Source organism: Mustela nigripes, chromosome 1 (assembly GCF_022355385.1).
Source record: "Mustela nigripes isolate SB6536 chromosome 1, MUSNIG.SB6536, whole genome shotgun sequence".
Lineage (NCBI taxonomy): Eukaryota > Metazoa > Chordata > Mammalia > Carnivora > Mustelidae > Mustela > Mustela nigripes.
The window spans coordinates 7,350,153-7,377,140 of NC_081557.1; the positions used below are offsets into that span (position 1 = coordinate 7,350,153).

The following is a 26,988-nucleotide window of genomic DNA, read 5'->3' on the forward strand; positions in this document are numbered from 1 at the left end:
CGTAACCTTCCATCTCAACACCTGCTTCATCCTCCCTCTCAGACCTCATCACCTTCCATTTCCAACCTCTGTCACCTCTTGTTTCTGGCCTGGATCACCTCCCGTCTCAGGCCCCTCATCCCTTCATAGCTTCAGCCCCAAGGTTCCCTGTATGCCGTGTCTGACTCTGTACCTGTCACCTTCCATCTCTGTCCTCCCTGGTCTCTGTGGCCTATCACTTCCCATCACAACACCCCACACCCCTGTCTGTGCACTTCCCATCACTTCTGCATCCGGCCGTCTTTCCGTGGCACCTTGTTTCCATGCCAGACCCCATCACCTCCCGTCTCAGTCCCTGCACATTCCACCTCAGACCCCTGTCCCCGCCCATGGCCGAGGCCCCATAGCCTCCCGTTTTAGTCCACCCATCATTCCCCTTCCCTGCACACTGCCATCACTTTCCACAGGGGCCCCCGTCACTTCCCACCTCTGTATGTCCTTCACCTCCTAGACGGGCCCCCCTCACCTCCCATCTTGACTCCCATGGTGTCCTGACATCTCCAAGCTCCCATCACCTTTTATCTGGACTCCCCTGGGCTCTCATCACTGTGCTGTCGCCAGCTCTCACTCTGTACCCTTGACACCACCCATTTCTTTGCTTCCTTCACTTCCCATTTCCACCCATCCATCCCCTCTCGTGTCTTTCTTTTTTCTTTTCTTTCTTTCTTTCTTTTTTTTTTTTTTACTCCATTTTTGTTCCTCCCTCATCTTCTGTGCTTAGATCTTCCTCACTTCCCAGCCATGCCTCTCTGGGCCTACAAGGTCTGCGCTCATGTCGGCCTCCCAGTCCTGCTCCACATCTGTCCATGCTTGCCTCCCGACCTTTGCCCCCATGTCCCTTCCAACCGTCTCACCCCATTTCTACTCTCCCCTACTCCCCCACTTTGTCTTAACTCCTTTTTCATGCCTCTCTGCTGCCTTTGTCCACTTCCCAAGTGTGACCCCTTCCCAGCCCCCTCTCCATTGCTGTCTTCTCTTCCCAGCGCAGGGTCCCTCCGCTCATCTCTGTCCCTGTCCCAGCGGGGGTCCTGTCTGTAGAGCACTCCCTCTGCTCGCTCTTCCTCCACGTCCCCAGCCCACACCTTCTCTGGCTCTTGACTCTCTTTCTTTTCCCCATGAGCTCTGTCCCCTCTGACTCCCCAGAGGCCCAGTGTTGCTCCCAAAGGGGCCCTAGAGGTCATGGTTCTTCTGGGCACTGAGGTGAGGCACGGAGGGGTGAAATACAGAAGGGGAGGCAGGAATACTGGAGGAGAGTGTGGGGGGGGCAGGGCCGGAGGTGAGAGAGGAAGGGACCAAGAGAGGAGCTGGCCCGGGGCAGGTGAGCAGATTGGAAGGAGGGACCTTCCTTGGCGCTGAGTGGCACAGGGAGACTCGGTGAGGGAGCTCGAGTCAGGATGCAAAGAGCTGGGAAAACAGGAGAGAAAATGGAGGAGAGAGCATGGGAGGGTGTGAGTGTGTGTGTGTGTGTGTGTGTGTGTGGAATGTCGGTGTTGGGGTTGCCTCAGAGATGGCCACCCCCTTGCTGTGTGGAGAAGAACAGCCCCATGAGGGCTAATGGCTGCCCAGCGCCACATGGCAACAGAGGAAGATGGCAGGAGGGCACTGTAGGACAGGGATGAAAGGTGGTGGGAGCCTGGAGGGAGGAGCCTGGAAGGGTCAGGCAGGTGAGGAAGGGAAGAGGGTCAAAGGGCAGCTAGAAGAGATCAGAGAACGCCACCTGTTATGGCTGGCCTCCACCTCCGCTGACCTTAGTCATGAGGAGAGGTGAAGTGACAGGCTTCTCTTGGGGCCCCAGGGTTGGCTAGAGGAAGAGGCCAGCTTGGGAGAGTTTTCTGGCAAGGGAGGGGAGATCCTTCCTCTCTGCCCCAACATCTCCCCAGCTTCCCCCAGTATGAGGGAGCCTCTCCTTCTGCCCTCGCTTCTCCATGTTCCTTCTCTTGGCTTCTCCCCTCTGCCTTCCTTCGCTCCTTCTCTTCACTCTTTCCTCCATGTACTTTCCATCCCCCGATGCCTCCTGTTACATAATATCCCCACCGACCTGCCAGACACCCATTGACACCCCTGCACCTGATGTCAGTCTGGCCACGAGGAGGGGGGAGACTAGTACACCTGGCTCCTAAAAATGTCCCAAGGGGGTGACATTCTACTGGTCCTTGTCCCCAATTTTGGTTTTGGAGCCTTTCAGCCCCTGCGACCTTCATTTCTGCCTCATTTCTGAGTCAGTGGCTTCCAGGGTTCTGGGTTCATCACTCCAGCTTGCTTCTCAAGGGGACTTGCATTGATCTGGATTCTGAAAATGGGTGTGTTAACTTGGGTTTCTGACTGGATGGTCATGGCCAAGGATGGGCACAGGAATTGAGGGAATAGATCAAGTGAGCTGAGCCCAGGGCTGTGGATCCGTGGGGGTCCCCCTGGGTTGTGGAGATCCATATACAGAGTCAGCATGGGCTATGGACACCCCAGACCGTGGCTTTTCTGGATTGTACAGGAGTTTTTGCCTTTCATCCTTCTGGGTCTACCAGAAGGTTTTTGTCATGGCTTCTGATGCTGCGGGGAGGGTCTGCACATGTAATTTCAACTACAGGGACATCACTTCACGGTGGTTTTTGTTGTTGTTGTTGTTTGTTTTTACATGGAATGTGTTTACTGTTTGGGTCTGTGTTAGCTAACCATTATTAACCATTATGGTGGTGTTCTCTAGAATGCAGGTGTGTGCGACTCTCTGGAACATTCTTGATCATTTAGTGTTTTACTAGGATCCATGAATTTTGGGATCCAGGAGGCCCAGACGATGTTGGGTGTGGACAGAAGGTGCCAGAGCTGGGCCGTTGGTGGTGGGCACCAGGGCCCGAGGCACCTTGCTTGTGGCCAGAGGCTCTCTTGCCTTGGGCTTCAGGGTTGGGTGACCTCTCTCTTCTCCTCCCCCACTGCCAGGCACTATGTAGCTCACTGGCTACAAGGGGAGGTCAAAGACAGTGGGTCTGGGCCATCCTGGAGTAACATTCTGGGCCTTGGCTTAGGCCCCTCCCCCAGAGCCCTTTCTGGAGCCTTTCAGAGGTTCTGAATGTCTGTCTGGTGTCCCAAGCTCCCGGTCCTCAGGCCCCAGGGAGTCTGGTGGCCAGGGCCCTGGAGGCCAGCTTGCAGGGGGTGGGGTGGGGGAGAGGCCCCCCCCCCCCCAGTCACAGGAAGGACCTGGGCCAGGGTCCCCACCCGCTGCCTGCCGGCTGCCCCCTCCCCCCACACCAGGCGGAAGCGCCCTGCTGGGGGGAGAAATGTCTCCCCAGGGTAATTACTGCTGTCCCAGTCCAATAAGCCATTCAACCTGGTCGGTGCCAGTCGCGTCCCTCCACCCGATTCCCCCACCGTGTCATCACCGCCCTTAGGCTTCACCAGGCCCGCCCCGAGTAATGAAGCGGCTGCAGTGTTAGAACAGCTGGGTAATAAACCCCCGGGGGGAAGCGGGGCTGAGCCGAGCCTGGCCGGGCTGGGGACCGGGGTGAGGGGGGGTGCCCTTTGGCCTCGGGGGCGGGGACAGGCGCCGGTTCAAGGCCAGTCTTTGTGCGCTCTCGCCATGTTTGCCGGCTGCCTCGTGTCTCCGCTGCCTGCCTCCCCACGCCGGGGCTTTGTGTGCGGCTGGGTGTGTCGTCGCCGGTGTGTGGGTGTGCGGTCTGGGATGGGGCTGCCTGGACGCCGGGTGGGGGGCCTCTGCTCCCGGAGGCCTGGCTGCGGCCCCTCTGGGCTCAGGCAGGGTTGTCTCCAGGGTGAGGCGCTGTCTGGGTTCCTGGGGTGGGGAAGGGGGGAGAAAGGGCTTCCTTTCTCTTAGGCCTGGGAGGCTTGGGAGCAGGCCCCACGGACATGGGGTTTGGCGGGTCTGAGGGACCAAGCAGCCCAGTGAGCCCCTCCTGCGCCTGACCTAGGGGGCCCTGGGGCCGATGAGGCCAAGAGGCTGCAGCCTCTAGTCAGGGAGGCAGGGAGGGGGGCTTTGGCAGGGGTGTCCTGTCATCTCCCTTCCCCTGGCCCTCCCCACCCCCCAAATTTGGACTTGCAGCTTGTGAGTGGAGGGGGGAAGGGAGGACCCTGGGTATTACGGTTGCCATGGAAACAGCCGGTTTTCCAGAGTGCTGCAGTGTTGGGAGTGGAGAGGCTGTACCGGTGGAGTCCTACCCTGCTCCTGGCCAGCAGGCCCAGCCCCTTTTCGGGCAAGTCACCTGCCTGGGGGGTGGGTGTGCCTCACTGTGTACCCCACTTCCCCGCCAGCTCTTCTTCCTAATCCTGCCCCCCCCCCCACCATAAAGGATACCGGGTCTGGGGGCAGGGGGTGGAGCCAAGCTCCCGGGGTCTGGGGGGTACTCAGAGTGGTTCTTTCCTGCCTGCTGTGCTCTGCCCTGGAGCCCCGGGTCATCTCTCCTCTCTGGCCAGATCTCGGAAGATGGAGGCACTGATGACAAGTGCTCTGGAGAACAGCTCCTGGTCCCCCCGACCCCCAGTCCCGAACCCCTGCGGGCCTCGCTGCCTCTCAGGGACCCAGGCAGCAGGCTTTTCTTCCTGCCTCAGCTCCGTCCTGGGTCTGCGGGTGATACAGATGCCCCGTCCCTCCAAGGCCCTCGGAGTCTAGTCTCCTTCGAGGGGCCCAGGAGCTTCCTCGGGTAGAGCCCCCTCATCCCGGATGGTCCAAACGGCACTGGGGCTCCTAGTCCCTGTGGTGAGAGGCCCCCATGGGGCTGGAGAGGCCTGACCTTAGTGTTAGCAGCCGGGATGCCGTCTTGAGGGAGCAGGTTGGCCGGCCTCCGGCCTCGAAGTGTCTCAGGCCTCAGGCCTCAGGCCCTCCTTGGGGTTTGGCCTCCCGAGCTCCCAGCTCCCTAACCCCAGGGCCTTCCCTCTCACTTGCTTCCCAGCCTGCTTCAGGCTTTCACCCTCAGGCCCCACCTGCCTTTGTCTCCGGATAAGTCCTCCCTCCGCTGAACCCCTCTCCCCCAAGAAGTGCTTGGAGAGGAGTCGTTAGTGGCTAATTATTTAATTAAGCATTTTATGAATCTCATCTGCTCCATTTATGTTCTAAAGAATGCAAGATTGTTCTCCTCCTTCTCTGAAGGCCCCAGAGTACTAGTCCTCTTGGCTTCCCAGACAAGGCTCCTTTCCCAGAAACTGGGTGACCAGCACCCAACCCCCACCCCAGCCGCGGGTCTGCTCCTACCCCCCACCCCACCCCCAGGGAGCCCAGTCAGCCGCAGGAGGGAACATGGCGACTAATGGGGTTTATTTTGGGGCTGAGATCGTTAGGGACCTCACACCCGCCCCCGGCAGCCGGATGGAGGAGACTGAGGGGGGAGGGAGGGTGGGGTGGGGGAGGGCAGGGAGAGGGAGCCTTCATCTCTGGCTTCCATTCTCCCACTTTCTCTCACCTACACCCCTCTCCGTCCCTCTCTGTCCATCTGTCTCTCTGCCTCCTTCCTCCTCTGGCTGTCAGTCTCTATTCCACACCACCGCCCTCCCCCAGCCCCAATACCTGTCGCTTTGCCGGGTAGGGCTTCAGGCACCCCGTCTTTGGGGACCCTGACAGCCCCCTAACTGGGAGCAGAAGCAAGGAGTCCTGGGCAAACTGGGACCAGGATGTGCAGAGGGGCTTGGGAGGGAATGGGGGCAGGTGGTGGAAGGGTGCCAAGCTGTGGGGTGTGAGTCAGAGCTGAACACAGCCCCTGCGCCTCCCGCCGTCGCCTGGGGCTCCTTTCGCCTTCGTGCTGGCCCAGCTTGGCCCCGCAGAAGGACACACCTTGGATCTGTCACCTCCACCAGTGCTGGGAGGTGTCGAGCTGGTAGAGCCCAGCCGCCCCGCCCCCCAGGGCCTGCCTGCCCTCCGTACACTTCTTGGTCCCTTTGCAGCCTCTCTCTGGGCTCTCTCTCTGTGTCACTCTCTCGCTTGCCTCCCTGTGTTGCTGTAATTAAAGCTAGAATTCTTGATGAGGCAGCTACATCTGTCTGCGCGCGTGCACCGGCTCTCACCGGGCACCCGCCCGCCAACTGTTCCTGAGGACTGCAGGGCCCGGCGGCTGGTATGGGCATCACAGCCCTCGCCCGGTGGCCCTGCGCTCTGGTTGCAGCCCCACAGACCTGCCAAACTCGCTCGCCTGAAGTCACATCTCCCTTTCTCCCTTCTCTCTGCAGCTGGGACCACATACATCTTTGGGAAGGGGGGAGCGCTCATCACCTACACGTGGCCCCCCAATGACCGGCCCAGCACGAGGATGGACCGCCTGGCCGTGGGCTTCAGCACGCACCAGCGCAGTGCGGTGCTGGTGCGGGTGGACAGTGCCTCCGGCCTTGGAGACTACTTGCAACTTCATATCGTAAGGATCCAGGGCCCTGGCCCCCCCGCCTGTCTCCCATACCCCTGCCCCCACTCCCGGTCTTTGCACCCCAGATCTACTCGGTCCCCTCATGGTCATGGGATCAGCACCTCGAATCTTCCCTCATGTGTTCCCCAACTCCTGGAGGTCCCTCTGCGTGGCTCTGCCTCTGAGACCCACTCCCTTCCTGTCGTGCTTCCCCAGAGCCCCCCTAGCTGGTTGGAAGCTCCCCAGCTCCCCGCCCCCTGACTCCGGCTGGGTCTTCTGACCTTCCTGGACGCAGGGCCTCCTTGAGCCTTCTGGGCCATTGTCCTGCAGCCCATGTAGCGTCCCCACATGGTGACTGCTCTGGGCCACTGCCTGCTCACTTCTAGACCACCTGGGGCGGCCCACTGTGTCCTGGCCGGATTTTCACTCAGCTTCTTCATACCTCCCAGCCCCAGCACGGTCCATGCCTGCTCCCGCACCTTCCTTGGAAATCCAGTGGTTGCCTGTGCTCTGCCCTTAACCTCTGCTCCCATGACCTTTACCCTCCCGACGGCCCCTTTTCCCCGCCTGCCCTATAACCTCTCTGGCCATGCTCACTCTTCTCGGAGCTCTTGGCCCAGCGCCGCGTCCCCAGCCGGAGCTCCTGTCCCACTTGGCTCTGCTCTTCGTTGCCCAGCTCCCCACCTCAACCTCTGCTGCTTCCCCGTGCCTCCTTCTGGGCCTCCCACCAAACCTGCCTCTATCTGCCCTACTCGCCTGGCCCCCCTACACTTCATACCCCCTCTCGCTCTACCTGCCATACCCCGCACCCTCCGTATCCCTACCCCACATACACCCCCACTTGTCATATCCCTCAACCCTCCATACCCCCTACCCGCCATACTTCCCTGCTCGGCATACCATACCCCGACCCCCCCTTACCATATTCACGGCCCCTCTCAGTTTTCATCCTAACTCTGGCCTTCAGGCAGTGCCTTTTCTTCTTTGACCCTTTCCACATCTCTGGTCCTACCCCGCACCCTTCCCAGTGGCCTCTGGCCTTGCCCTGATTCATTTCTATGCTTAGCCTCTCCCTGTCTCCTTTCCATGGTCTTAACCCCTGGGCCTCTGAGCTCCAGCTTCAATCCCACCTGTAAGCCCCCTGCTGCCTGCATCCCCCACGCTGTCCCTGGCCAGGACCCTCCTGGGCTGCGGGGGGCGGTTCGAGCAGGGTGGCCAGGCTCTCTGTGCTAAAAAGATCTGGGTGGGGGGCCCTGGGCTTTAGGGGGAACGAGGAAGCATGTTTGGGCTCTTGCCCCTCCCCATCTGACTGGACCGCGGCAACCGGCCCCTCCGAGCACATCGGCTTGTCCAGGGTCCCCCCCTGCGCAGTCCTCCCCCAACACCAGGGAGCAAAGGAAGGAGGTGTGAGATGTCCCGTGGGCTGAGTGGCGCTGGAGTGGGAGTAACAGCCGCTGGGCGCTGGACGAGGGAAGCTAGGCAGAGCAGTGTGTAAGGAAGGAGTGCAGAGGAGCGAGTCGCCTGGAAGGTTTGTACCTCTGTGAGCAGGACAGTGTCTCCAGCAGAATGTGAGAGACCGTGGCTGTGGACTGTGTGTGGCATGTGGGGCTGGGTGCATACTGATGGTATCAGGAGCGACACTGAGACCTCGGGGGATGGTGGAGGACAGGCTCACCTCAGATCACGTGTGTTGCTGCTCGCGTGCCTTCCCCGGGAGAGTGGTATTTGCTGTTACTCCAGTCTCCTGACCCTGTGGCAGGTGTGGCTGTGTCCATGGCCTTGTCAGTGAGCGAGGGCTGTGTTCTCTCGCTGGCCGGGCGTGGCTTCGGAGCTGATGGCCTGGGTTTGAGTCTCAGCTCTGCCAATCTCTTGCTCTGTCCTGGCGCAGTCACCAGCCCCTACTCCCGCCCTGAGCCTCAGCATCCTCATCTGCGGAGTGGTCCAGTAACCAGGACAGTGAAAGGACAAGAGGGAGTCTGGGAGGTTCCAGGGAGACTGTGTGTGTCAAGGCCTAGGGACACGGCCCAGCGACAGGAAGCACTCGGGGTCAGCCTGTGCCCGATCATCAGGGACTCCAGATCTGCCCGTGCTCTGGGTCTGCCTCACTGACCACACCTACGTGTCTTTGTGCCTGCGAGGTTAGGAGTTGGGGCTCCCCAGCACCAGAGACAGCATAGGGGCTCAAGGTGCAGGGAGAGGGGACCCTCCTCTTCTCCCCCAGTGGTTCCTCCAGGCCTCACCTGGCTCAATGTTACGGAAGAATGAGGGCTGATGCCTGGTGCTGCAGAGGGCAGGGGTGGGGCGCCTGGCGAGGGCAGGGGCCTTGGAGGAAGTGTGGGAGCCCTGGGAGAGCCCACCTCTGAGGGCGGCGCGGGGCCCAGACAGGGCTGAAGCCTCTGGGGGGCCGCCCCCAAGCCCCTCCTCTCCTGGTGACACACCAGCTCCCACCGCCGCGTCATTAACAGCTCTCAGAGAGCGGGGAGGCGGCCGCAAAATAAGAGAAAAGCAATTTGACGTTTCTAATAAAGCGTCGCTCCACTTTGCCAAATTAATTTTGACTCCCATAATTATTTGCTGTAGGAGCGGCCGCGTTCTCCCCACCGCCGCCTAATGAGGTAATTGGGGAATTAGGAATTAATGACTTTAACAGAAGTGACAACTGACTTCACGTCGGGAGCAGCTCTGGGAGCTGCCTCTCCCCCGGAGCGTATGGCTCTGAGCTCGGCTGCCTCCTAGGAAACCCTGGTGTCCTGCCTTCCAGTTGCCCTGGCCAGCCCCCCTGGCACCCCAGCTCCCAGGTGGCCTCTGCTCCTTGACCACCATCCCTGCCTGGCCTGAGCCTCACGGGGGAGAGACCCTCGAGGTGACCAAGGGGCTGCTGCTATTCTGGGCGATGTTACTGCTAAAAATAGTATGGAGGAGCATCGGCTGTTTCCCTCCTGTGTGTGGGGAGCATGTGATCACCCCGTCTCTCTGGGATGCTGTCAGTCTGTGGGTGGTGGGTGCGTGGGGTTTGAGTACTCTGTTAGGCGAGCCCAGCCTCAGTTTCCCTGCTTTACTGCACCTGAGGAGAGATGCTGTGTGCGTATATGACTCTGTGTGTGTGTGTGTGTGTGTGTGTGTGTGTGTGTGTGTGTGTGGCTTTCCCAGGTTCTAGGAGGGGGAGGACTGGACCCACGACGGGGGAAGGGATCCGGCCTGGATCTCCAGGCGAGCCATAGCTCTCTTGTGCCAGCTCTCTGCAAAACCCCAATCCTTGTGCCATCTGGGAGTCTCCCTATCCCGTCCTCAGTGCCACCAAGCTGCTTGGCTGAATGGGCCCTCCTGCCCAGGCTGGACTGGAGTAGTCTTTCAGGAAGAGCCGAGATATGTGTGTGTGTGTGTGTGTGTGTGTGTGTATTCTCTGATGACCTGGGTCCTGTGACTGTGTGAGCTTCAGGGGGCCTAGGTGAGCCTAAGTGAGCCTGTATGGGTGTCTGTCCTGAGCAGGAGGAGGAGTGTGGGGGGACCCAGGAAGCTGAGTCAAATGCTGCTGGGAAGTGCAGGGGAATGGAATAGGAGCTCAACTTTAGGGCCTCCTGGGCCTTCCCCTGACTTCTTTAGAGGTCTCTGGTCTCTCAGGTGGGTTGGGCTCAGTAGCTGCTCAGATCATGCCCCTGCCGTTTGAGTCAGTGTCTCCCTAGACTAGTGGGCAGGAGAGAGTGAGCACTGGCTTTGGAGTCAGGCCAACTGGGGTGCAAACCTGGTGTTCCTTTCCTTGTGATGTGGATTTGGGGTCACTACTCAACCTCCCCGGACCTCAGTCTTCTCCTTGCTGAATTGGGAATGCCATAGCTTCCCAAGAGGGTCACTGTGGGGATGAAGAGAACGCGTGTGTATGGTCCCCTCAGAGGGCCGGGCACCTTTTAGGGGTTCAGCGAAGCACTCCCTCTCATACCGGTGCCACCAACGGAACTCTTCTGGGGCTGGATCCTGGGTGGCCTCTGCAGGGTTCCCCAGGCCCTGCCCTGTCCAGAGCATGGGATCCTAGGTCCCAGAGGTTGCTGAGACTGACTCTTTGCTCCCCTCCTCCAGGCCTGGGTCTCTGACTTTCCGCTCCTTCCCCAACTCCCAGCCCCATCCTCTATCCCTACACCCACAAGCCCACCTTTCCTTCGTAAGTCTATGGGGATTGACCTCCCTGATCTCTTTCCATACTCATCACTCCCCAAAATCCACAGTTCAGCCCCCCCCCCCCCCCGCTCCTGTGATTTCGCACTCAGGCCTGACCAACACGGGGCCTGATGAGCTGCTGGAAGCATGTTGACGCGCTAGTACAGTGGCCCCCCGGGGACCCACTCAGTGCCCAGTGGGCAAGGAAAGGGAGTCTCAAGGCTGGGGGTGGTGGGAGCAGGAAGGCCAGATTTTCCTCAGGCACAGGGATGGCTTCCATGGACTTCTCTGTTGCTCATGCCCTAGGGAGGCCCCCGCCCTGAGCTCTCGTTGGCCCCCAGCTCAGTCCTGGTCACCTTGTCTGGGGCCTGGGCTCAGTGACCCTTAGCACAGAAGGGGTGCCCTGTGAACGTCTTTGAATATTCTGAACGAACCAAAAGGCAAGAGGCAGGTGTGGTTAGTGGGAGCGCTCCCGCTCCAGGCTCTGCACCCCACCATGGTCCCAGCCTCTCTGAATCTTGGGTCACTCCTTTGCCCACGAGTCAAGGAGAGGCAAGCCCGCCAGCCTCTTTGGGCGGGTCATAGGGTCAAAGCATGACTGGGAGATGTGCGTTGAAAAGCTATAAAGTGCCATAGATGTGGGCTGGGTGCGGTCCACAGGTGGAGTTCTAGAAAGAGTGAGTGGTTATTCCCTCCCGTTGCTGACCTCTATCTCCTTGTCCCCAGGACCAGGGCACCGTGGGGGTGATATTTAACGTGGGCACGGACGACATTACCATCGACGAGCCCAATGCCATCGTGAGCGACGGCAAATACCACGTGGTGCGCTTCACTCGAAGTGGCGGCAACGCCACCCTGCAGGTGGACAGCTGGCCGGTCAATGAGCGGTACCCGGCAGGTAGGCGGCGCCGGCGCGCGGAGGAGGCGCTGAGGGCGGGGAGAGGGCGGGGCGGGGGCGGGGCGGGGGCGGGGCGGGCAAGGCGGCCTCTGATAGGATCGCTGCCTGCACGCCCGGGAGCGATCTCCTGCGGGGCTAAGCTGGGAGGTTTCGGGTGGTGCAGGGGCGAGGCCACGCCAAAGGCGAGGCTAATGAGGACCCAGGGTGGGGGCGTGGCTAAAGCGAAACCTCGGGATTCGCAAGGCAGAGCTAGACCGGGGTGGTGGGAGTCTGTGGGCTGCGAGGGAGAGGGCGGAGCTGAGCTGGGAAGGCTGCAAGGCCCTGGTCCAGGTGGGGGTAGGGGAGAAGGGAAGAGGAAGAGGGGTAGAAGGAGGGAGAATCTGACACGACTGAGGAAAGGATGGGTTTAGAATTGAGGGACAGGCAGAAATGAGGAGGCAGATGCAGAAACCAAAGAGAGAAGATCCATAAGTAACCCAAAATATATCTTGCCAAGGAGGCAGGGCTGATCCCAAGGACAGAATCAAGGAATGAACCAAGGTCTTTACGAAGAGCCAATCAAAGATCTGTATCAGGAGATCCAGTTAAAGGAAGAGTAGTGACCAGAGGGGCTCAGAGAAAAGGAACCCCAGGGTCTCAGGGCATAAGGGACACAGTGAAAGGGAGAGAAAGTCAAGAGACAGGAGTGCCAGCTCATTCCACAGACCTTCACTGGGAGCCTCCTGGGTGTCAGGCTCGGGGGACACACAGGAGCAGGACACGGCCTCTGTTTACAGGGGCTCGCAGTCTAGGAAGGGGGAGCACGAGCATGCAACCGGACCCCATTCTATAGTGTCCCACAGTGTGATGGCTATGGCGGCCCAGGACAAACCGAGGTCTGAAGAGTGAGAGGAAGGAGGGGATGAGGACATGGGAGAAATGAGGAGGCAGAGAAAGAGCCTCAGAGTGCGGGGGAGCCAGGGGAGAGGCGATGGAGAGATATGGGAACAGTCACTGGGAGCAGAAACGGAGGCAGCCCCGGAGTGATGCAGAGAGATAAATGGAGACGTCGTGGCACAGACCCAGCCAGTGGGAGAAGAGGTGGCCAGAGCCTCAGGAGGAAGAGGAAGAGAGCCCGGTGCGGGAGACCGAGAGGGAGGGGAAGGGAGCCACTGCAGGGGAGAACTGCAGAAGTGCAGACTTGTGGAGGTATAATCTGCCTGAGCGACTGCATAGTCACACACGGGGGCACTGCATAGTCACACACGGGGGCGACTGAGGAGAAAGGAGCATCTGCAGGCTCAGTCCCTCTCCAAGGCCGAAGCGACAGCGACAGCCGAGGCGCCTGAGGCGCCGAGGCGGGGCCTGAGAGGCTGCCCCACTGCTGGCTGAGAGGGGTGGGGCTAGAAGGACACGGGAAGGTGCAGGTGTACAGACCCTCATGGGCCCGCTTACGCTGGCAGAAAGATGCCAGAGTCGATTCCCAGGTCCCCGTTGTGCAGGTTTGTGCCCAGCCCTCTCTGGGGTTAAAGAGGACCACATCCCCCCCACCCCCTGCCCAAGAAGTACAGAGGCTGATGGACATACAGGCCAACCACAGACACAAGGACAAGTGCAAAGACTTGTAAGGTCAGACTGACATAGGAGAAACGAGAGGCCGCCCGAGGGAGGCCAGCCTACACCCAGGTTCTGGGCCTGTGTGGGATCACTGAGGCACACCAACCCTCCCATGTGAAGTCTTGCAGGTGCCCGGGCCAGGCACCTGCCATGCGATCATCAGTCTCTCTCTCTCTCAGCCACACACACACACACACACACACGTGAGGGCAACTTCGGTGGCTGTGAGGACCCCCGCCTGGGCCAAACGAGGTTGTACCGGGAGGACATGAAGGCTTCACCACATCAAGCCATGATGTGGGTCCAGAGCACCTTCCCTTGGGGCCCAGCAGGCTAGAGGCCAGGGCTTGGAGGGTTCATGCCTGCTCTCCTCTGCTCAGGGACCCTTGGGTGGGGGTGGGGAGACTGCTGGGCGCCCCCTCAGCCGCCCAGCAGGGTAACCCAGTGCCCGCCTGGGTGCGGCATAAGGGCAGGTGACCGACCAAAGCCGAATGTCCTCCTGAGCTACACTGGCGGTCTGGGCTGGCAGAACACTTCCGCGCAGAGCTTGGGCCTCCAGACTTTTCCTGAGCACAGAGACTCAGCTCTTAGCCTCTGGACCTCCTACTGATAAGTCCTTGGCCTTGGGCGGGTCGTCCAGCCTCTGAATCTGTCTCCACCTCTGAAAGAGAGGGATAATAGGCTCCTCCTAGTAATACCTGAGAATCCCACAAGATAACCCGAGGAAAGCCTTACAGTGGCATGGCAGAGGGGAAGTGATCAATGAGAAGAATTTTGGTTAGAATTGTTACGTGCTCCAATGAGGCAGGGACACGCATAGGGACAGCTACACAGACACCTGCCTTCCTGAGTCTTCGACTCTGCATATGTGCCCCCGACCCCTAGCCCTGCCAGACTCCCTTCTGGCCCATTCACCCCTCCTGCAGTGTCTTCACTGGGGTCTCTCACTCCCAGCCCCGGGCAGGGATGTCCTGTGCAACCTTCAGCAGAACAAAGAACATTGCCAGTCACTCGCCAGTCTCCCCTGCTTGGCTGGGGCGCTCAGCGGGTCAAGGCCAGGCCTCTGTCTCTGCATCTCCAGTACCCAGCATGAGGAACAGAGCAGGCACTCAAGAAATGTTTGTTGAGTGACCAAACGAGTGAACAATCCATTTTTTACTGAAACAGCAGTGACCTGAATCTGTCAGGAAGGCAAGGTCTTGTTGCGTCAGAAGCACCTAGGGAGGCAGCAGCCGTGCACACACACGGATACGTCGTGTGCTTGTTGAGGGGGGATGTCCAGGGCAGGCCCGGGCCCTGGCCTCACTGGGGGCACGCACAGCCCTGTGTTGCAAGAGGAACAGGAAAGCTGCCCCCCCAACACCTTATTGAACACTGTATGTGGTTTCAGTGGGAAGAGTGGCCAGATTCCCAAAGGAAATGATTTCCATTTCCACTGCAACAGCCCGGCATAATCCACAGCCCGTGGGTGCGGGAGGAGCACACCGAACTCCTAGGCACACTGAAAAACCCCTTTCCTTGGTCTGTTTGTCACACACACACACACACACACACACACACACACACATAGTATCTTTGCTCCCCATCTCCAGGGCCTGGACAATGGTGTGTGGAGAGAGGGACAGGCAGGGTGGAGAAGGAGTGAGGTTAGGAATTGTGGGGAGGAGCTTGAAGGAGAAAGACTAGTAAGTGACAGCATGTTGGGAGCTGGGCTGGGCCCCCCGGTGCAGAGGCAAAAGTGGACCAGAGCAGCGCTGAGTCTGAGGGTCTTGGAATGGGGCTGAGATGGTGGAAGGGAGGCCCTGTGGGGAGGGAACCAGGGCAGGCTTGGTGGGGGGGGCGGGGAGAGATGCCTGCAGGAGAGGTGGAGAAGGGCAGAGGGGTGGGGGTGGGGGCAGCAGGGCTGTGGGGTGACCTGTAGCGATGGCGGGCTGGGTGGCAAAGCTGTGGTGGCGGGCCCTCTGGGGAGGGAGGAATCGGGGTAGAAGCTGGTGGGGTGGGGTGCGGGGTGAGCTGGCAAAGAGGGCGCCGCGGGGAGCTGAGCTCGGGAAGGGAAAGGGAACTGAGTGCCTGGAGAAGTGGTTGAAATGTCACTGTTAAGTGCGAGGGCCGGGCCACCCCCTAAATGCCGCATAAACCCCACTTAACCCAACCCTCCCACTTCTAAACCACCCTCTAAACTCAGTAACCAGCTGGGCCACTGAGGCCCCCCATCCCCCAACTTAAACCCGCTAAATGCCCCTCCCTGCCCCCACTGCCCCACTCTGGGATGGGGACGGAAGGTGGGCGCCACAGCCTGAACACAGATAAACCTGTTTAACCTCTGACCTTTGACCTTCCAGCAGCCTTTTCTTTTCTTCCACGTCCCTGTCTTTTTCTTTGGGTCACTCGTGCCCCTCGGGTGGGGCTGGCTCTGGACGGGAGCCTAGGGAGGGGACGGGAGGGCGAGGGACCCAGTGCTGCGTCTCCCGCCTTGGGTGGACCTTCCCCCGCTTTCTGGTGGATGTTGCTGCTTTACTCTGAGTCTCCTGAGAAACGCGTCACTACTTTGCTAACTCCTTTGGACTTCGCCGCCTGAGAAACCTACTGTCTTTCTAAACTTTTCCAAGGAAACTTTGATAACGAGCGCCTGGCGATTGCTAGACAGAGAATCCCCTACCGGCTTGGTCGAGTAGTAGATGAGTGGCTGCTCGACAAAGGTAATTAACCAGAATTAATTAATTAATTAATTAATTAACTTTAAAAACACTATCTTAAAGGTGCAGAGCTCTCTCTTTCCCCACCTTGCCTTCCCCATCGCCCGCCCCTTAGCGGGATGCCCCCCGACTTTCCTCTCAGGGTGCAGATCATCTGTGTCTCTAGAAGAAGAGGGGTGGTTTCAGATTCAGACAGGGCTGGGGTTTTGCTCAGAAGAGGGAGAGTCCTGACGCTCTTTCCAAAGCCGGGATGGGATGGGTTAGGATAATCCGTGAGATTGTGGAACTGAGCCCCACCCCGCGCCCGTGCCTACCCTGGAACCGCCCGGTAAAGCAGGCTGGAGAGTAGATCAGGAGCCGGATTTGGTGAAGGGCTGGCCAGAGGGCCGCAGTGCACTGAGAAGCAGAAAGTGCTCATCCTAGGATCCCAAGGGAGGGTGGGAAGGCTTCCCCAGAGTCATCCCAGGAGGAAAGGCGAGTGTGGGGGCCTCACATCTTACTGGAAAGACCTCCCCCCTCACACGCCACCAAGGGAGTGGCTGTGGGACACTGTCTCTGGAATGGGCCCACCTGGGTCCAGAAGACCTCTCAGAAGTAAACAGAGGTGGGGGTAGGGGGATTCTAGGAGGTAGGGGCAGGGGTGGCCATCCCCCAGGGCTTTCTGTGCCTGCTAGAGCTGATGAGGAAGACAGAACAGGCCCCTGAGCGGCTACAGGGAGTGGCAAGGCACTGCTGGGTGTGAGGGAGAAGGCCACTTGTCACCAAGGGAAGTTGGGGCCAAGGGCCAAGCCATCCCTTCCCTCCGGAGAGGGGGCGAGCTCTGTACCTCTAAGGCTAAACTCTAGGGGGGAGTAGAACTGTTAACCCCCCACCTAACCAGCTGATAACTGTGCTTTTAAATGTCGCCCAGCTAAACCCCCAAATGTCCCCTGCAGCCCCCCGCACAGCCAGCGGGGACTAAACACGCTGATAACCAGATGTGATAAATCCATAACAGGACAAAAAGTTAAAGGGACTGTAACAGACATCGCTAAAACCTACAGCCCCCAGCCGCACTGGGTTGCTCTCTCCAGCGGGGCGAACTTTAACCCTTTGAGGAGTTCGGCCAAGTTCGCAGACCTTTGTAGCTTCCTCTCCATTACCCACCTCCCACTCCCAGAATCAGAGAGGCCAAGGGAGCAGCTTGGGCTGAGGCTGGGACAACTTGTGACCCCAGGGAGACAGAGCTGGACAGGCCCCTGGGGGGGCTTTCTGTTCAGGTGATGATGAGCCCCAGAGGTCCCTCCCTAGCTGCGGGGCCACGCCCTCTCTTTAGACCTCTGTTTCCGCTTCTGCAAAGTGAAAGATGGGGCAAAATGCTCTGGTATTTTCCAGAGTGTGGAAGGAGGAACTCGCTTCCCCTTTCTCAGGAGGGGTGAGCCCCCCAGCCCCTCAGCCTACCTCCTGGGGGCTGCTGGGAGAATGAGATGAAGTGAGGAGCAGGAAGGTATTTAAGAACAAGATCTGGGCCCTCTTGGAGAGATGATTTTAACGTCAGCTTCTGGCATGGGGTAGGTGCTCAATAAATATTTATCGAATGAGCCAATTTCCAGTTCCAAAACATGTCCGGAGCAGCCTAAGTCCCATAAGAGGCTTCCCAAGAAAGAGACTTGTGGTAAAATGAGCTTGGGAAATGCCAAATCCTTTTTCTTCCTCTCGAAGATACACAGGGACGTTGGTTTAATAAGGCTCTGAGAAGTCCTGCGAGAACAAAAGCTGTCGTTTGTGAAGCGTTCACTTCCCAAACTCATTGGACCACCATGAGGCTTCTCCTCTTCATGGTCTTCTAACTCTTATGCCTGGGAATTATCTGTGGACGGTAGTCCTCGAGCACCTCCCTGGGTCTGGTGTTCCAGCTGCTACTGACGAGGGCTCAGCATTTGTGGGTCCCGGCACCCCCATTTGTAAGATGGTGATGCTGGAGTAAGAGCTGGGCAGTGGGAGGGAGCCAGACAGCCCAGCAGAGTCCCCGCCAGGGAGGGTCAGACAGATGGTTGGCCCTGGGGAACCCGTGTTTCCGAAGAGAGTTTGGGTTTCACAAGTTGGACGATCCTCAGCCCAGGTTTTGGGGGCAGGATGTACAGACATCTAACTCTAAACCAGATCTTTAAAGAGACACTAACCAGAGGCTAACGAGGGCTAAGCCAGGTCTTAAACCCCCCAGCGCCCGCAGCTGAAGGTCCAGGGGAGCAGGGGGGGGGCCGTGGAGTCAATCCTCTGTCCCCCTCCTCCCGAAATAAGCAACACCAAAACAAAAGTTAAATCTAAACTTAAAACACAATAAATCTCTTTTCTAAAAACCAAACCAAAGCAACAAACTCAGAGGGTTAAACCGACCCCCAGATTCACTAAAACCAAAAAGAACAGCCGAACCCCACCCAAGGGGGGATGCTGAGGTGTCAGCTGCTGAGTGACAAGCGAGATTGGAGCTGGAGCGGGGTGTTTTTGGCTGTCAGCGAGCGAAGCAAGGTCCCTTTAACGTTTTCCATCTCTGTGCTTGCACATCCGGGCGGGGAGGAAGGCCTCTGCTCTCCAGGGCCTGGTCCCCCTCCTGGGCAGGGCAGCGGCCGGGCCTCGGAGGGGGGGGCAGGAGAGAGGGGAGCCTGGCCAGAGGTCAGAGGGCTTGGTGTGGCTGGCAGGGCAGAGCGGGGTCTGCGTGGCTGCTCCCACCCTCACGCACGCCGGCCCTCCTCCCGCGCACCGTCCTCACCTCCGGCACGTCGGTGGGTGGCGGTTGCTCCCTCTCTGCTTTGACTGACCGCTCAGCCCGGCAGTCTCCTTCTCTGTGTCTCTGCCTTTTTGTCTCCTCTGTCTGCTGCTTCTGAGGGCTCCATGGCTCTGGGCTGGACACTGGGCGTGGGACGTTTGGGGAAGCAGGGGGAGAAGACGGGGATCAAATTGAGGGATGGGGAAGAACGGGGTGCGGTGCCCCTGGAGCAGGAGAGGAGAGGGGGATGGGAAGGTCAGAGGCATGAGCATGGCGGGGAGAGGGGGGAGCTGGGCTCCCTTTCCCAGCCCATGTGTGCCTTGGGGACCCTCCCCCTCCGGGGTCCCCGCCTGGCTGGGCCGGGGGCTGTGGCTGACAAGGACTTTCCCTTTGGTGTCTGCCCCTTCCCCGCTTCTCCAACCCCCCACTCCTGCCCCTTGCTGGTTTCCCCCTCCGTCCTCTTTCCTTCCTTTGGCCTCCCCCCTGCCTCCCCCCGGCCTCCCGTGTGGTCCCTGCTGCCTGCCCCTCCCCCGCCCATCCCCCCCACCACCGCCCCCCCCCCCCCCCCCCCCCCCCCCCACCCCCCCCCCACACCCCCAGGCCGCCAGCTGACCATCTTCAACAGCCAGGCTGCCATCAAGATCGGGGGCCGGGATCAGGGCCGCCCGTTCCAGGGCCAGGTGTCCGGCCTCTACTACAATGGGCTCAAGGTGCTGGCGCTGGCCGCCGAGAGCGACCCCAACGTGCGGACCGAAGGCCACCTGCGCCTGGTGGGGGAGGGGCCGTCCGTGCTGCTCAGCGCGGAGACCACGGCCACCACCCTGCTGGCCGACATGGCGACCACCATCATGGAGACCACCACCACCATGGCTACCACGACCACGCGCCGGGGCCGCTCCCCCACGCTGAGGGACAGCACCACCCAGGTGAGGGCCCTCGGGGCCACCAGCGAGGCCTCGTGAGGCTTTGGGTGGGGGGCGGGGCTGATGTCCGGTAGCAACTCTGCCGCCCAGGGGAGGGTCTGGGGGGGGTCTGGTGGGATCCTGGAGGCTGCCGTCTCCTCGTCATCATGGCGGTGGTACAGGTGAGGTGGGAAAGGCCTCCCTTTCCAAAGTGGCCTGGCGACCAGGGATGTTGTCTGTGGGAAGGTGGTCACTGTTTCTAGGGCCCGGGCCCAGTGTTAAGGGGGAGTTTGGTCCTCTAGCGAGACCAGGGGAGACCGCCTAAGAGGGGAGAAGTCTGCGCTGGGCTGAGGGAGGGACGGCCCCGTCTGCCTGCCCACACCGGAGGCCAGGCCCAGTGGGGTGCGGGCAGGGATGGCGTTGCTCTGGCTGGGCACCTAGGACACAGCCCTGGAGGGGCCAGGGGCTCAGCTAGGGGTGGCCGCCGCTCTCTGGGGGCTCTCGGAGGCCCGCAACAGTGTCCCCTGGATTGCTGGTGTCCTCGCAGTGGGACTCCAAGCCCTCTGCCTTCTCATGTCTTCTCCTCGGGACCTGGAGCAGGTGTCCCCGCCTGGCAGGGTGCCCTGTGCCTGTGTGTCGGAGGGGCTGTTGGTGCAGACGGTTTCCTAGTGCTTTACCCTCCGTGCTGCCCACCCCACCTGCTCAGGCGCTCTCTCCGGATCAGGACAAGCCCAAGTGATTTGAGTTTATCTTCTCTTGTAGTCGGAGTGGGGTCGAACCTGGGGAATGAGGCTCTCATGGGGCAGGACAGGCCTGGCTTTCCGGGTCCCAAAAGCCATCTGAGCATGTGTGACTTACGGTGGCAACTCGGGGGCCCCCCTGAGTTTTCTGATTGTCACCATCAATGACTGGGGCCCCGGGACGGTTTACTCAGTCACTCAGTCCCCCTCGCCCAAGCTACTTCTGTCCCTCATCACCCATGGCTGCTGACTCTGTGCCTGGAGAGAGCTCTGAGCTCCCAGGGTGAGGGAGAGGTCTGAGGGCAGCCTAGGGGGTGGTGTCCCCACTCCACCACCAGCCTGTCTTCAGTGTCTGCAAATGAGGGCCGGACTCCATGAACTTGAAGTCCCTCCTCCCTACTAGTCTGTGCTGTAGGGGGCCTGGCACTGGCTGACAGGCTTATGCAGGGGAAGAGAGAAGTCTGGACCCCCGTCCCCTCTGCTTTCACTGCCAAGAAAAGCTAGGGTCTCCGAAGGCCAGGCCTTGTCCCAGGGAGCAAGGAGCCCTGGAGGAAAGCCATGGTCCTACCCAAGGTTGGGCACTGGGCACAGCCGGCAGGAAGGGTGCCCCTGTCTCAGTGGGAGGTCACAGACTGACCATCCAGGTGGAAGAGGGGGTGGGGGCCTTCGGGGTCACAGCTGTGCTGGAAAAGCCCCCACAGGAGAGGCTGGGGCTGGTGGGGGGCAAGGATGCAGAAGGAAATCCAGTTTTCTGAAGATGGGATGGAGTGCGGGGGTGGGGGAGTGGAGAAAAGGCACCAATCGGCCCTTTCACCCCTCCCCACCCCAGACTCCTCCCACCCTTGGCTTTTAGGAGCCCTCTCCCCGCTTCCTGCCCCTCTTGGGCTCCATTCCTGCCTGGATTTCGGGTTTCCCTCCTTGGGTCTCTTCCCCAACACACCCTGAGCACACTGCCCTCCCCGCCCCCTTACATTCACTCATCTTGGGGATTCTCTTTCTTTGCAATCAGGAGGAGAGAAAATGCTGACAAAGTCGACTCCCGTTGCCATGGCAACCACAGCCCTAATTATTGTGTGCAGCCTGGTTCCGGGCTCTGGGAAGGGGGTTGGGAGAGAGATGATGGGTAGTGGGGTAGTGAGGTTGGAGCCATGAGCCACCCGCTACCTCCTACCCCAGGTCCTCTTCCCCTTCTCTGCCTGTGCTGGCTTCCAGAGGCCCCCATGCCTCAAATCCCTGATGCCCTGGGTCCCCTTGCTCCAGCCCTGCATCCCCAGGTCCGGCGTCCAGCCTCTCAGCTTCCTAGAAATGAAAGACACAGCACGTGCCATCCCACTGATCTCCAGGAGCTGTGGGAGCTGCTGCAGGGTGGGAGCTGGCCAGTCTGTATTTGCACGTGGGGAACGGGGGGGCTCTCGGTCACCCAGCCAGCAATGGGAGAACTGGGCAACAGATCAGGGTGTGTGTGTCTTAGCCCAGGACCCATCTCCTGTGTGGTGCCACACCTACAGAGGTGGCTTTTGGGCCTACTGACCCACCCCCGAACCCTCTTCCCCACCCCTCCCTCCTGTCGCCCACAGAACACAGATGACCTCTTAGTGGCCTCTGCTGAGTGTCCAAGTGATGACGAGGACCTGGAAGAGTGTGAGCCCAGTACTGGTGAGTGCCTTTCCCCCCTCCCCTGCCCCGGGCCCAGGTGACGCTGATGGGAGGGGGGCGACTGTCCCTGCCACCTTGCCCGAGCCCAAGGGGCCTGCTGCCAGGCCTTACCTTTTCCTGATAGCTTCCTCTGCCTTCCTGCCATTCCCCTCCAGGTCCCTCAAATTGTCCCTCTGGCAAGGCAGTTTCTGGCTCTTCAGTGCCCCAGCCCTCGGAGGTAGTGAGGTCCTTAGCTTGGGATCCTGGGGTTTAGGGCCAAGGACTGCCGGGAAACAAAGAGGGAGACTTTTCCCAAGCAAGATGAGTAACTGCAGCTCCCATGAGTCTTTATGGGGCCGAGGGTAGAGGGGGAGGGTAGGTGGGAGAATGCAGACCTAGGAACTACAAATCCCATCAGCTCTTGCGTCCTGAACTGCAACTCCCATCAGTCCCTGCGGCTTGATTTTTTTTTTCTCCCTGGGTCAGCAATAGAGGAGATCTCCGCTGGATCCAGAACCCTCCTCTTTCCTGGTCTCAGGGAGGTGGCCAGACTAAACTGGGGCCGTCTATCATGCAGCAGCTCTGTGCCTGGCAGTGTGTGGCTGGGAGGTGCGCCTGGCCAGATGTGTGGTCCCCTGGGGAGATCGGGACCGGAGTTCTGGTCTAGATCTCTAGTGGAGCTGCTGCTGTTGCAGGAGAGCAGGGCTGGGAGGGAAGGCTTCCTGGGGGTGGCGTTCCAGGCCTCTGCCGGATCCTTTTAGTGGGAGAGAAGGGTGGGGCCCCAGAGAGAGACCCTATTGGCAAAGGAAGGGTGGGGTGGGCCCCCAGCGCCGATGAGAAAGGTGGGGTGTGGAGTGGCACAATGGGTGCAGGGTTGGGGGTGGCTGAGAGGACCCCGGGGGGAGGGAGGGCCTGGGAAGCTGAGGTCCTGGTGCTTACAGCCGGCAGCGAGAAGGGAGGAAGGACTGAATGTGGCCAGATTTCCCAGCAAAGGGTTATGGGCCATGGTGGTGGCCTGGAGCGTCATCCATGGCTGGGGTTTCCAGAGAATTCTCCTGGTTCCCTTGCGATGTGTGGCACCTGGGCTATTGCTGCTGGAAAGCCGGAGGCTGGGCAGACTCCTGCGGGGTTGGGGGAGGTGACTGGGCAGGTGAGGTGGGCAGTGTGACCCGGGCAGTGTGAATCTGGCCTGGGGTGGGGGCGGTCTGCCAGTCCCAGAGGAGACGCTCCAGCTGAGGTAGGCTGCAACCGTGGAAGGAGTGTGGGGAGAGCAGGAAAAACCGTAGAGCCCTGGGGTAGAGGCTCAGCTTCTAGAGACAACGGGGAGAGACAGTTCTGGGCCACAGGCCCCCCGACACCATCAGCCGGGGCTGAAGAGGGTTGTTTGGTGGTCCTGGGCCCTGAGGCACTTGGAGGAGCTGTAGGGTGCTGGGTTGGAAAGGCCTCCCCATCCACAACCAAGAGCTGGTGCTTTCTGGAACAGATGCCCTCCACCATGGGGGGGCCCCTCTGCTGGGGGGCCATCTGGCTCCATCTCACTAGGCCGTCTAAACTCAGGGATGCACCCCCCCCCCCCCCCGCCGCCGGTGCTCTGCCATTGCTCTGAGAGGCTCTGGGCATCTGGCAGCTTCCATATGGCCCTCCTCCCTTGACCCTGCTTTACTCCTTTGACTCGTCAGGACTGGGCTTTCCTGGACATGGAAGCAGTGCCTTGAGCCCAGGCCTTTGGAAACTGGCTGTGATGAATGGCCCCATGAGAGCCCTGGGATAGGACTCTGGGGACCAAGGGCTGGCGGATCATGAGAGAAGGTCACTTGGCCCCATCCCATGTGTTTGCATGCATGTGCTCACTCTGGGGGGCGGAGGGGGGAAGGGACTGTTCTCCCTGGACCCCACAGAGAAAAGTGTTGGGCCAGACTGCCACGGTGCAGGGACATGAAGCCCACCCTGGGCCGCACCAGGGCCACAAGCTAGCTACCCAAGTTCTAGCTTCCCAGTTGCAGTGCCGAGTGTGTGCACCTTAGGTTGTGTGGGGACAAGGGAGCGAGCCGGAGCTGAAGGAGGCGGGTCAGCTGCCCTCCCCCGTTCAAAGGGCGAAACCTATGAGGGGAGAATGGAGGGCGGAGGAGGAGTGAAGCTGGGGGAGAGGGTTGCTGGGCCGCCGGGCCCCTGGCTTCAAAATGAGGGCAGAGTGCATGCCGAAGCCTCCAGAGGAAGCCGCCCGAAGCCCCCTGAAGCCCCCCGGTTCTCCCCGAGATGGGCACAGCACACGCCTGCATTTCCATACTCGTGCAGCTCTGAAATGCTTCCGCTTGGATTTTTATCTTGATGGGAGGCCAGGCGAGGACCAAGACGACTCCAGAGCCCCTCAGGCTGATTTAGACCATGTCGTCCCCCTACTTAGAGGAAAAGGGGACTCCAGCCAGAGCCCCTCTTGCGTCCCCAGAGGAAAAAAGGAAGCTTTTTCCTCTAGCCAAGGGCCAGGCCTCCTTGGGCTCCAAGGTCAGGGTTAGAGTTAAGGGCAGCCCGGCTGGAAACAGTGGCTAACCAGGGGCTCACCCAACGGACCCCAGACACTGGCATGCTTCCCACCTGCCAGGTCCTCCTCGCTGCGTCCAGATGTCAAGCCTGGGATCATCCCGACTTGCTTCCCTTTCTTTCCCTTGACCTGGGCCCCTTCAGAGACCCCGGGCCCCACTCCTCCTCCTTGCGGCTTGGTGAGATCATCCAGGAAAATGGGTATTTCACCCGAGGTTGGGAATCCAAGGATATTTCATGGGTATTTCACCTGAGGTTGGATATCCAAGGATATTGTTTGGCCGACAGCGTTTAGATTGCTTGGAATGGGAGTGCCTTTAGTGGGGTCGTACTCTGCATAGAGGATCATGTCTTGCCGCCGTAGCCCACCGGATCTACACATCATGTTGTGGGCCGGGCCCCTGTAGGGATCGGAGTGTGCCCTGCCTCGGGGTGCATGGGAAGTGCACGCCCAGACTCAGATCCCCAGAGGCACACACTTCTATGCACACACAGAGGCACACACACACACAGCCATGCACATACATGTAGGGATCTCCCAGCAAACGCACACCTGCCCACTCGCTCACCAATGCCCACCTGCTCAGACCCACAGTGTTTCACACTTATGTGTGCTCGTCACACCAGGGTGTGCACCCGGGGCGTCTTCAGCCCGTGGAGGCACGCTCCCACACACGCTCCGACCTGTTGAGGCGCAGACCAAACGTTTGGGATCCCATGCACACTCTCAGAAGCTCCCGCCCACTCCAGACCCTTGCGACGGGCGAGTGTGTTCAGGGTGTGCTTGCCCACGCACATCCTCGGACGCCCAGAGATCCACACCTGCGGTCAGCGCACAGAGGCGCACACGTGTGTACAGATCCCGCTGCGTAACACACGTGCTCCTACCACGTCCTCCGTGCGCACCCAGACTTACAGATGCTCACAGAGGGTTCCAAGGGGCTGTGTGCTTGTGTTCAGAACAGGCATGTACAGGGCACCCAGACCCCCTGAGTTGTAGCCGCACACGTGCATGCACACGTGCACACACGTTCACATGAGTTCCGGGAGGCACACACCTGTGCCCAGGCTCTCAGGCACCTGTGGCGCAGCCCCACCCAAGTGTGCCCCCATGCTTAAACCTGCAGCATCCCGCAAGTAAGTTCACAGGCACTCGGACGCACAGACACACCCTCAGAGGGATGTTGTGGCCTGGCATGCGTGCTTGTTCCCAAAGAGGCACACTTGCCCCCCTCCCATTGCCCCATGAGAGGGGACCCTCCGAGGCCCCCAAGCTCGGACCTGCAGAGGCTCATTCTTACGTTCATACCCTTGTATTCAGAGACACACACATGCTCACACACACACACACACACACACACACACACACACTCACTCATGTCTACACCGTCCCATGTGGGCCCACACAGGTATTGACCCACTTACTCCTGTGCTCAAACGTACACCCCAGCTGCACGGGGGAGGGTTTCCTATCCTCAGGCTCTTGGGCCGTGCAGACATGCTCAGACCCAGCAAAATGCCCACCCCCGTGTGCATGCACACAGCTGATCAGACCCGCAAGGGTGCACGCGGGCTCGTGTAGTCAGGTTCCCAGATGCGGGAGCAGCTCGTGCGCTCACCCCACAGGTGCACATTGCTCCTGAGGCTTGGCCCCCAGGCATGCGTAGACGAGACCCCCCCGAGGCGTTCACGGACTCAGGTCCAAAGACACACAGACACGCTTGCTCAGACCCACACACCGCTCAGAACCCAGGGGCACAAAGGCACCCCCCTTCCAGTGTTTCTTGAGGTGACACCAGTTGCCATAATGGGTACAGCCTCCGCCACCCTGTGATTTGTCACACAGAAGCGTGTGTGTCCTTCCTTTAAAGTCACAAACCAGTGTTCCTGGTGGGTGGGCCGCTCCTCAGCACGCGCTAACTCAGGGCCTCCTCGCCCTCCCCGCCCTCCCCGGGTGACCTCAGTTGTGGTGGAAGGTGACTGAAGGGCGGGGTCCCGAAGGGGTGGGTGCTGTGGGTCAGGCCCAGGAGGGAGACCCATGTTACATCTGCTGCTTCTGCTCAGTCCTGTGGCCACAGCTCTGCGTCCGGGAAGTCCCCCAGGAAGGAAGCACAAACAGATTTGGGGACCAGATGGCAACTTATCTACCTGGTGTGGCCTTTGGGCCACCCATAATCCATGTCAATCTTCCTGACACCCTGAAGCCCCTCCCACTCAGGGCTGTCAAGGCAGAGGTAAGGGTATCTGGCAGGCGGTGGCCCACTGTCGGTTCCAGACTTGCTCCTGAGGCCCATATGTGCTCCGGGTCCCTGTGAACTAACAGGATAGCCGATCTCACTGTCCACACAGCTCCGCACACCCCGAATCCAGGGGGTGGGCCAGAGGCGGCCACCATGGCCACTCTAATTCAAGAAAGGGAAGGATGAAAGAAGACACACAGAGGCTCTTGGTTTTAAGGAAACTAGTTGAGGAAATCCAGCCCTCCCCCCCTGCAGTGGGAAAGTTTCTTCCTTAAATTCAACCTCTCCCGTCTCCAAGAAACGCCCTCTCCTTTGTGGCCCTGGTGCTGGCCCGTGTGAGGTCCTTCCCAGTTCTTACTCTCCACGGCCATCTCTGAAGTGGGTGTTGGGAAAATGTCCTTCTTGGGGGCCCCATGGTGTTGACAGCCACTTCCTGCTCCTGCATATTTGGGGGCCCAAAGGCTCAAGCTGTCG

General features: G+C 60.0%; 1 protein-coding gene across 1 annotated transcript in view; it reads left to right on the forward strand.

Annotated features, from left to right (window-relative positions):
- NRXN2 (neurexin 2) overlaps positions 1-26,988 on the forward strand; it is a 106,568-nt gene that overhangs the window by 71,637 nt on the left and 7,943 nt on the right. The window contains 5 exon segments of the mRNA XM_059402227.1: positions 6,202-6,383; positions 11,250-11,421; positions 15,627-15,716; positions 19,060-19,385; positions 21,679-21,757. Of these exon segments, the coding sequence (XP_059258210.1) occupies positions 6,202-6,383; positions 11,250-11,421; positions 15,627-15,716; positions 19,060-19,385; positions 21,679-21,757 (849 nt within the window).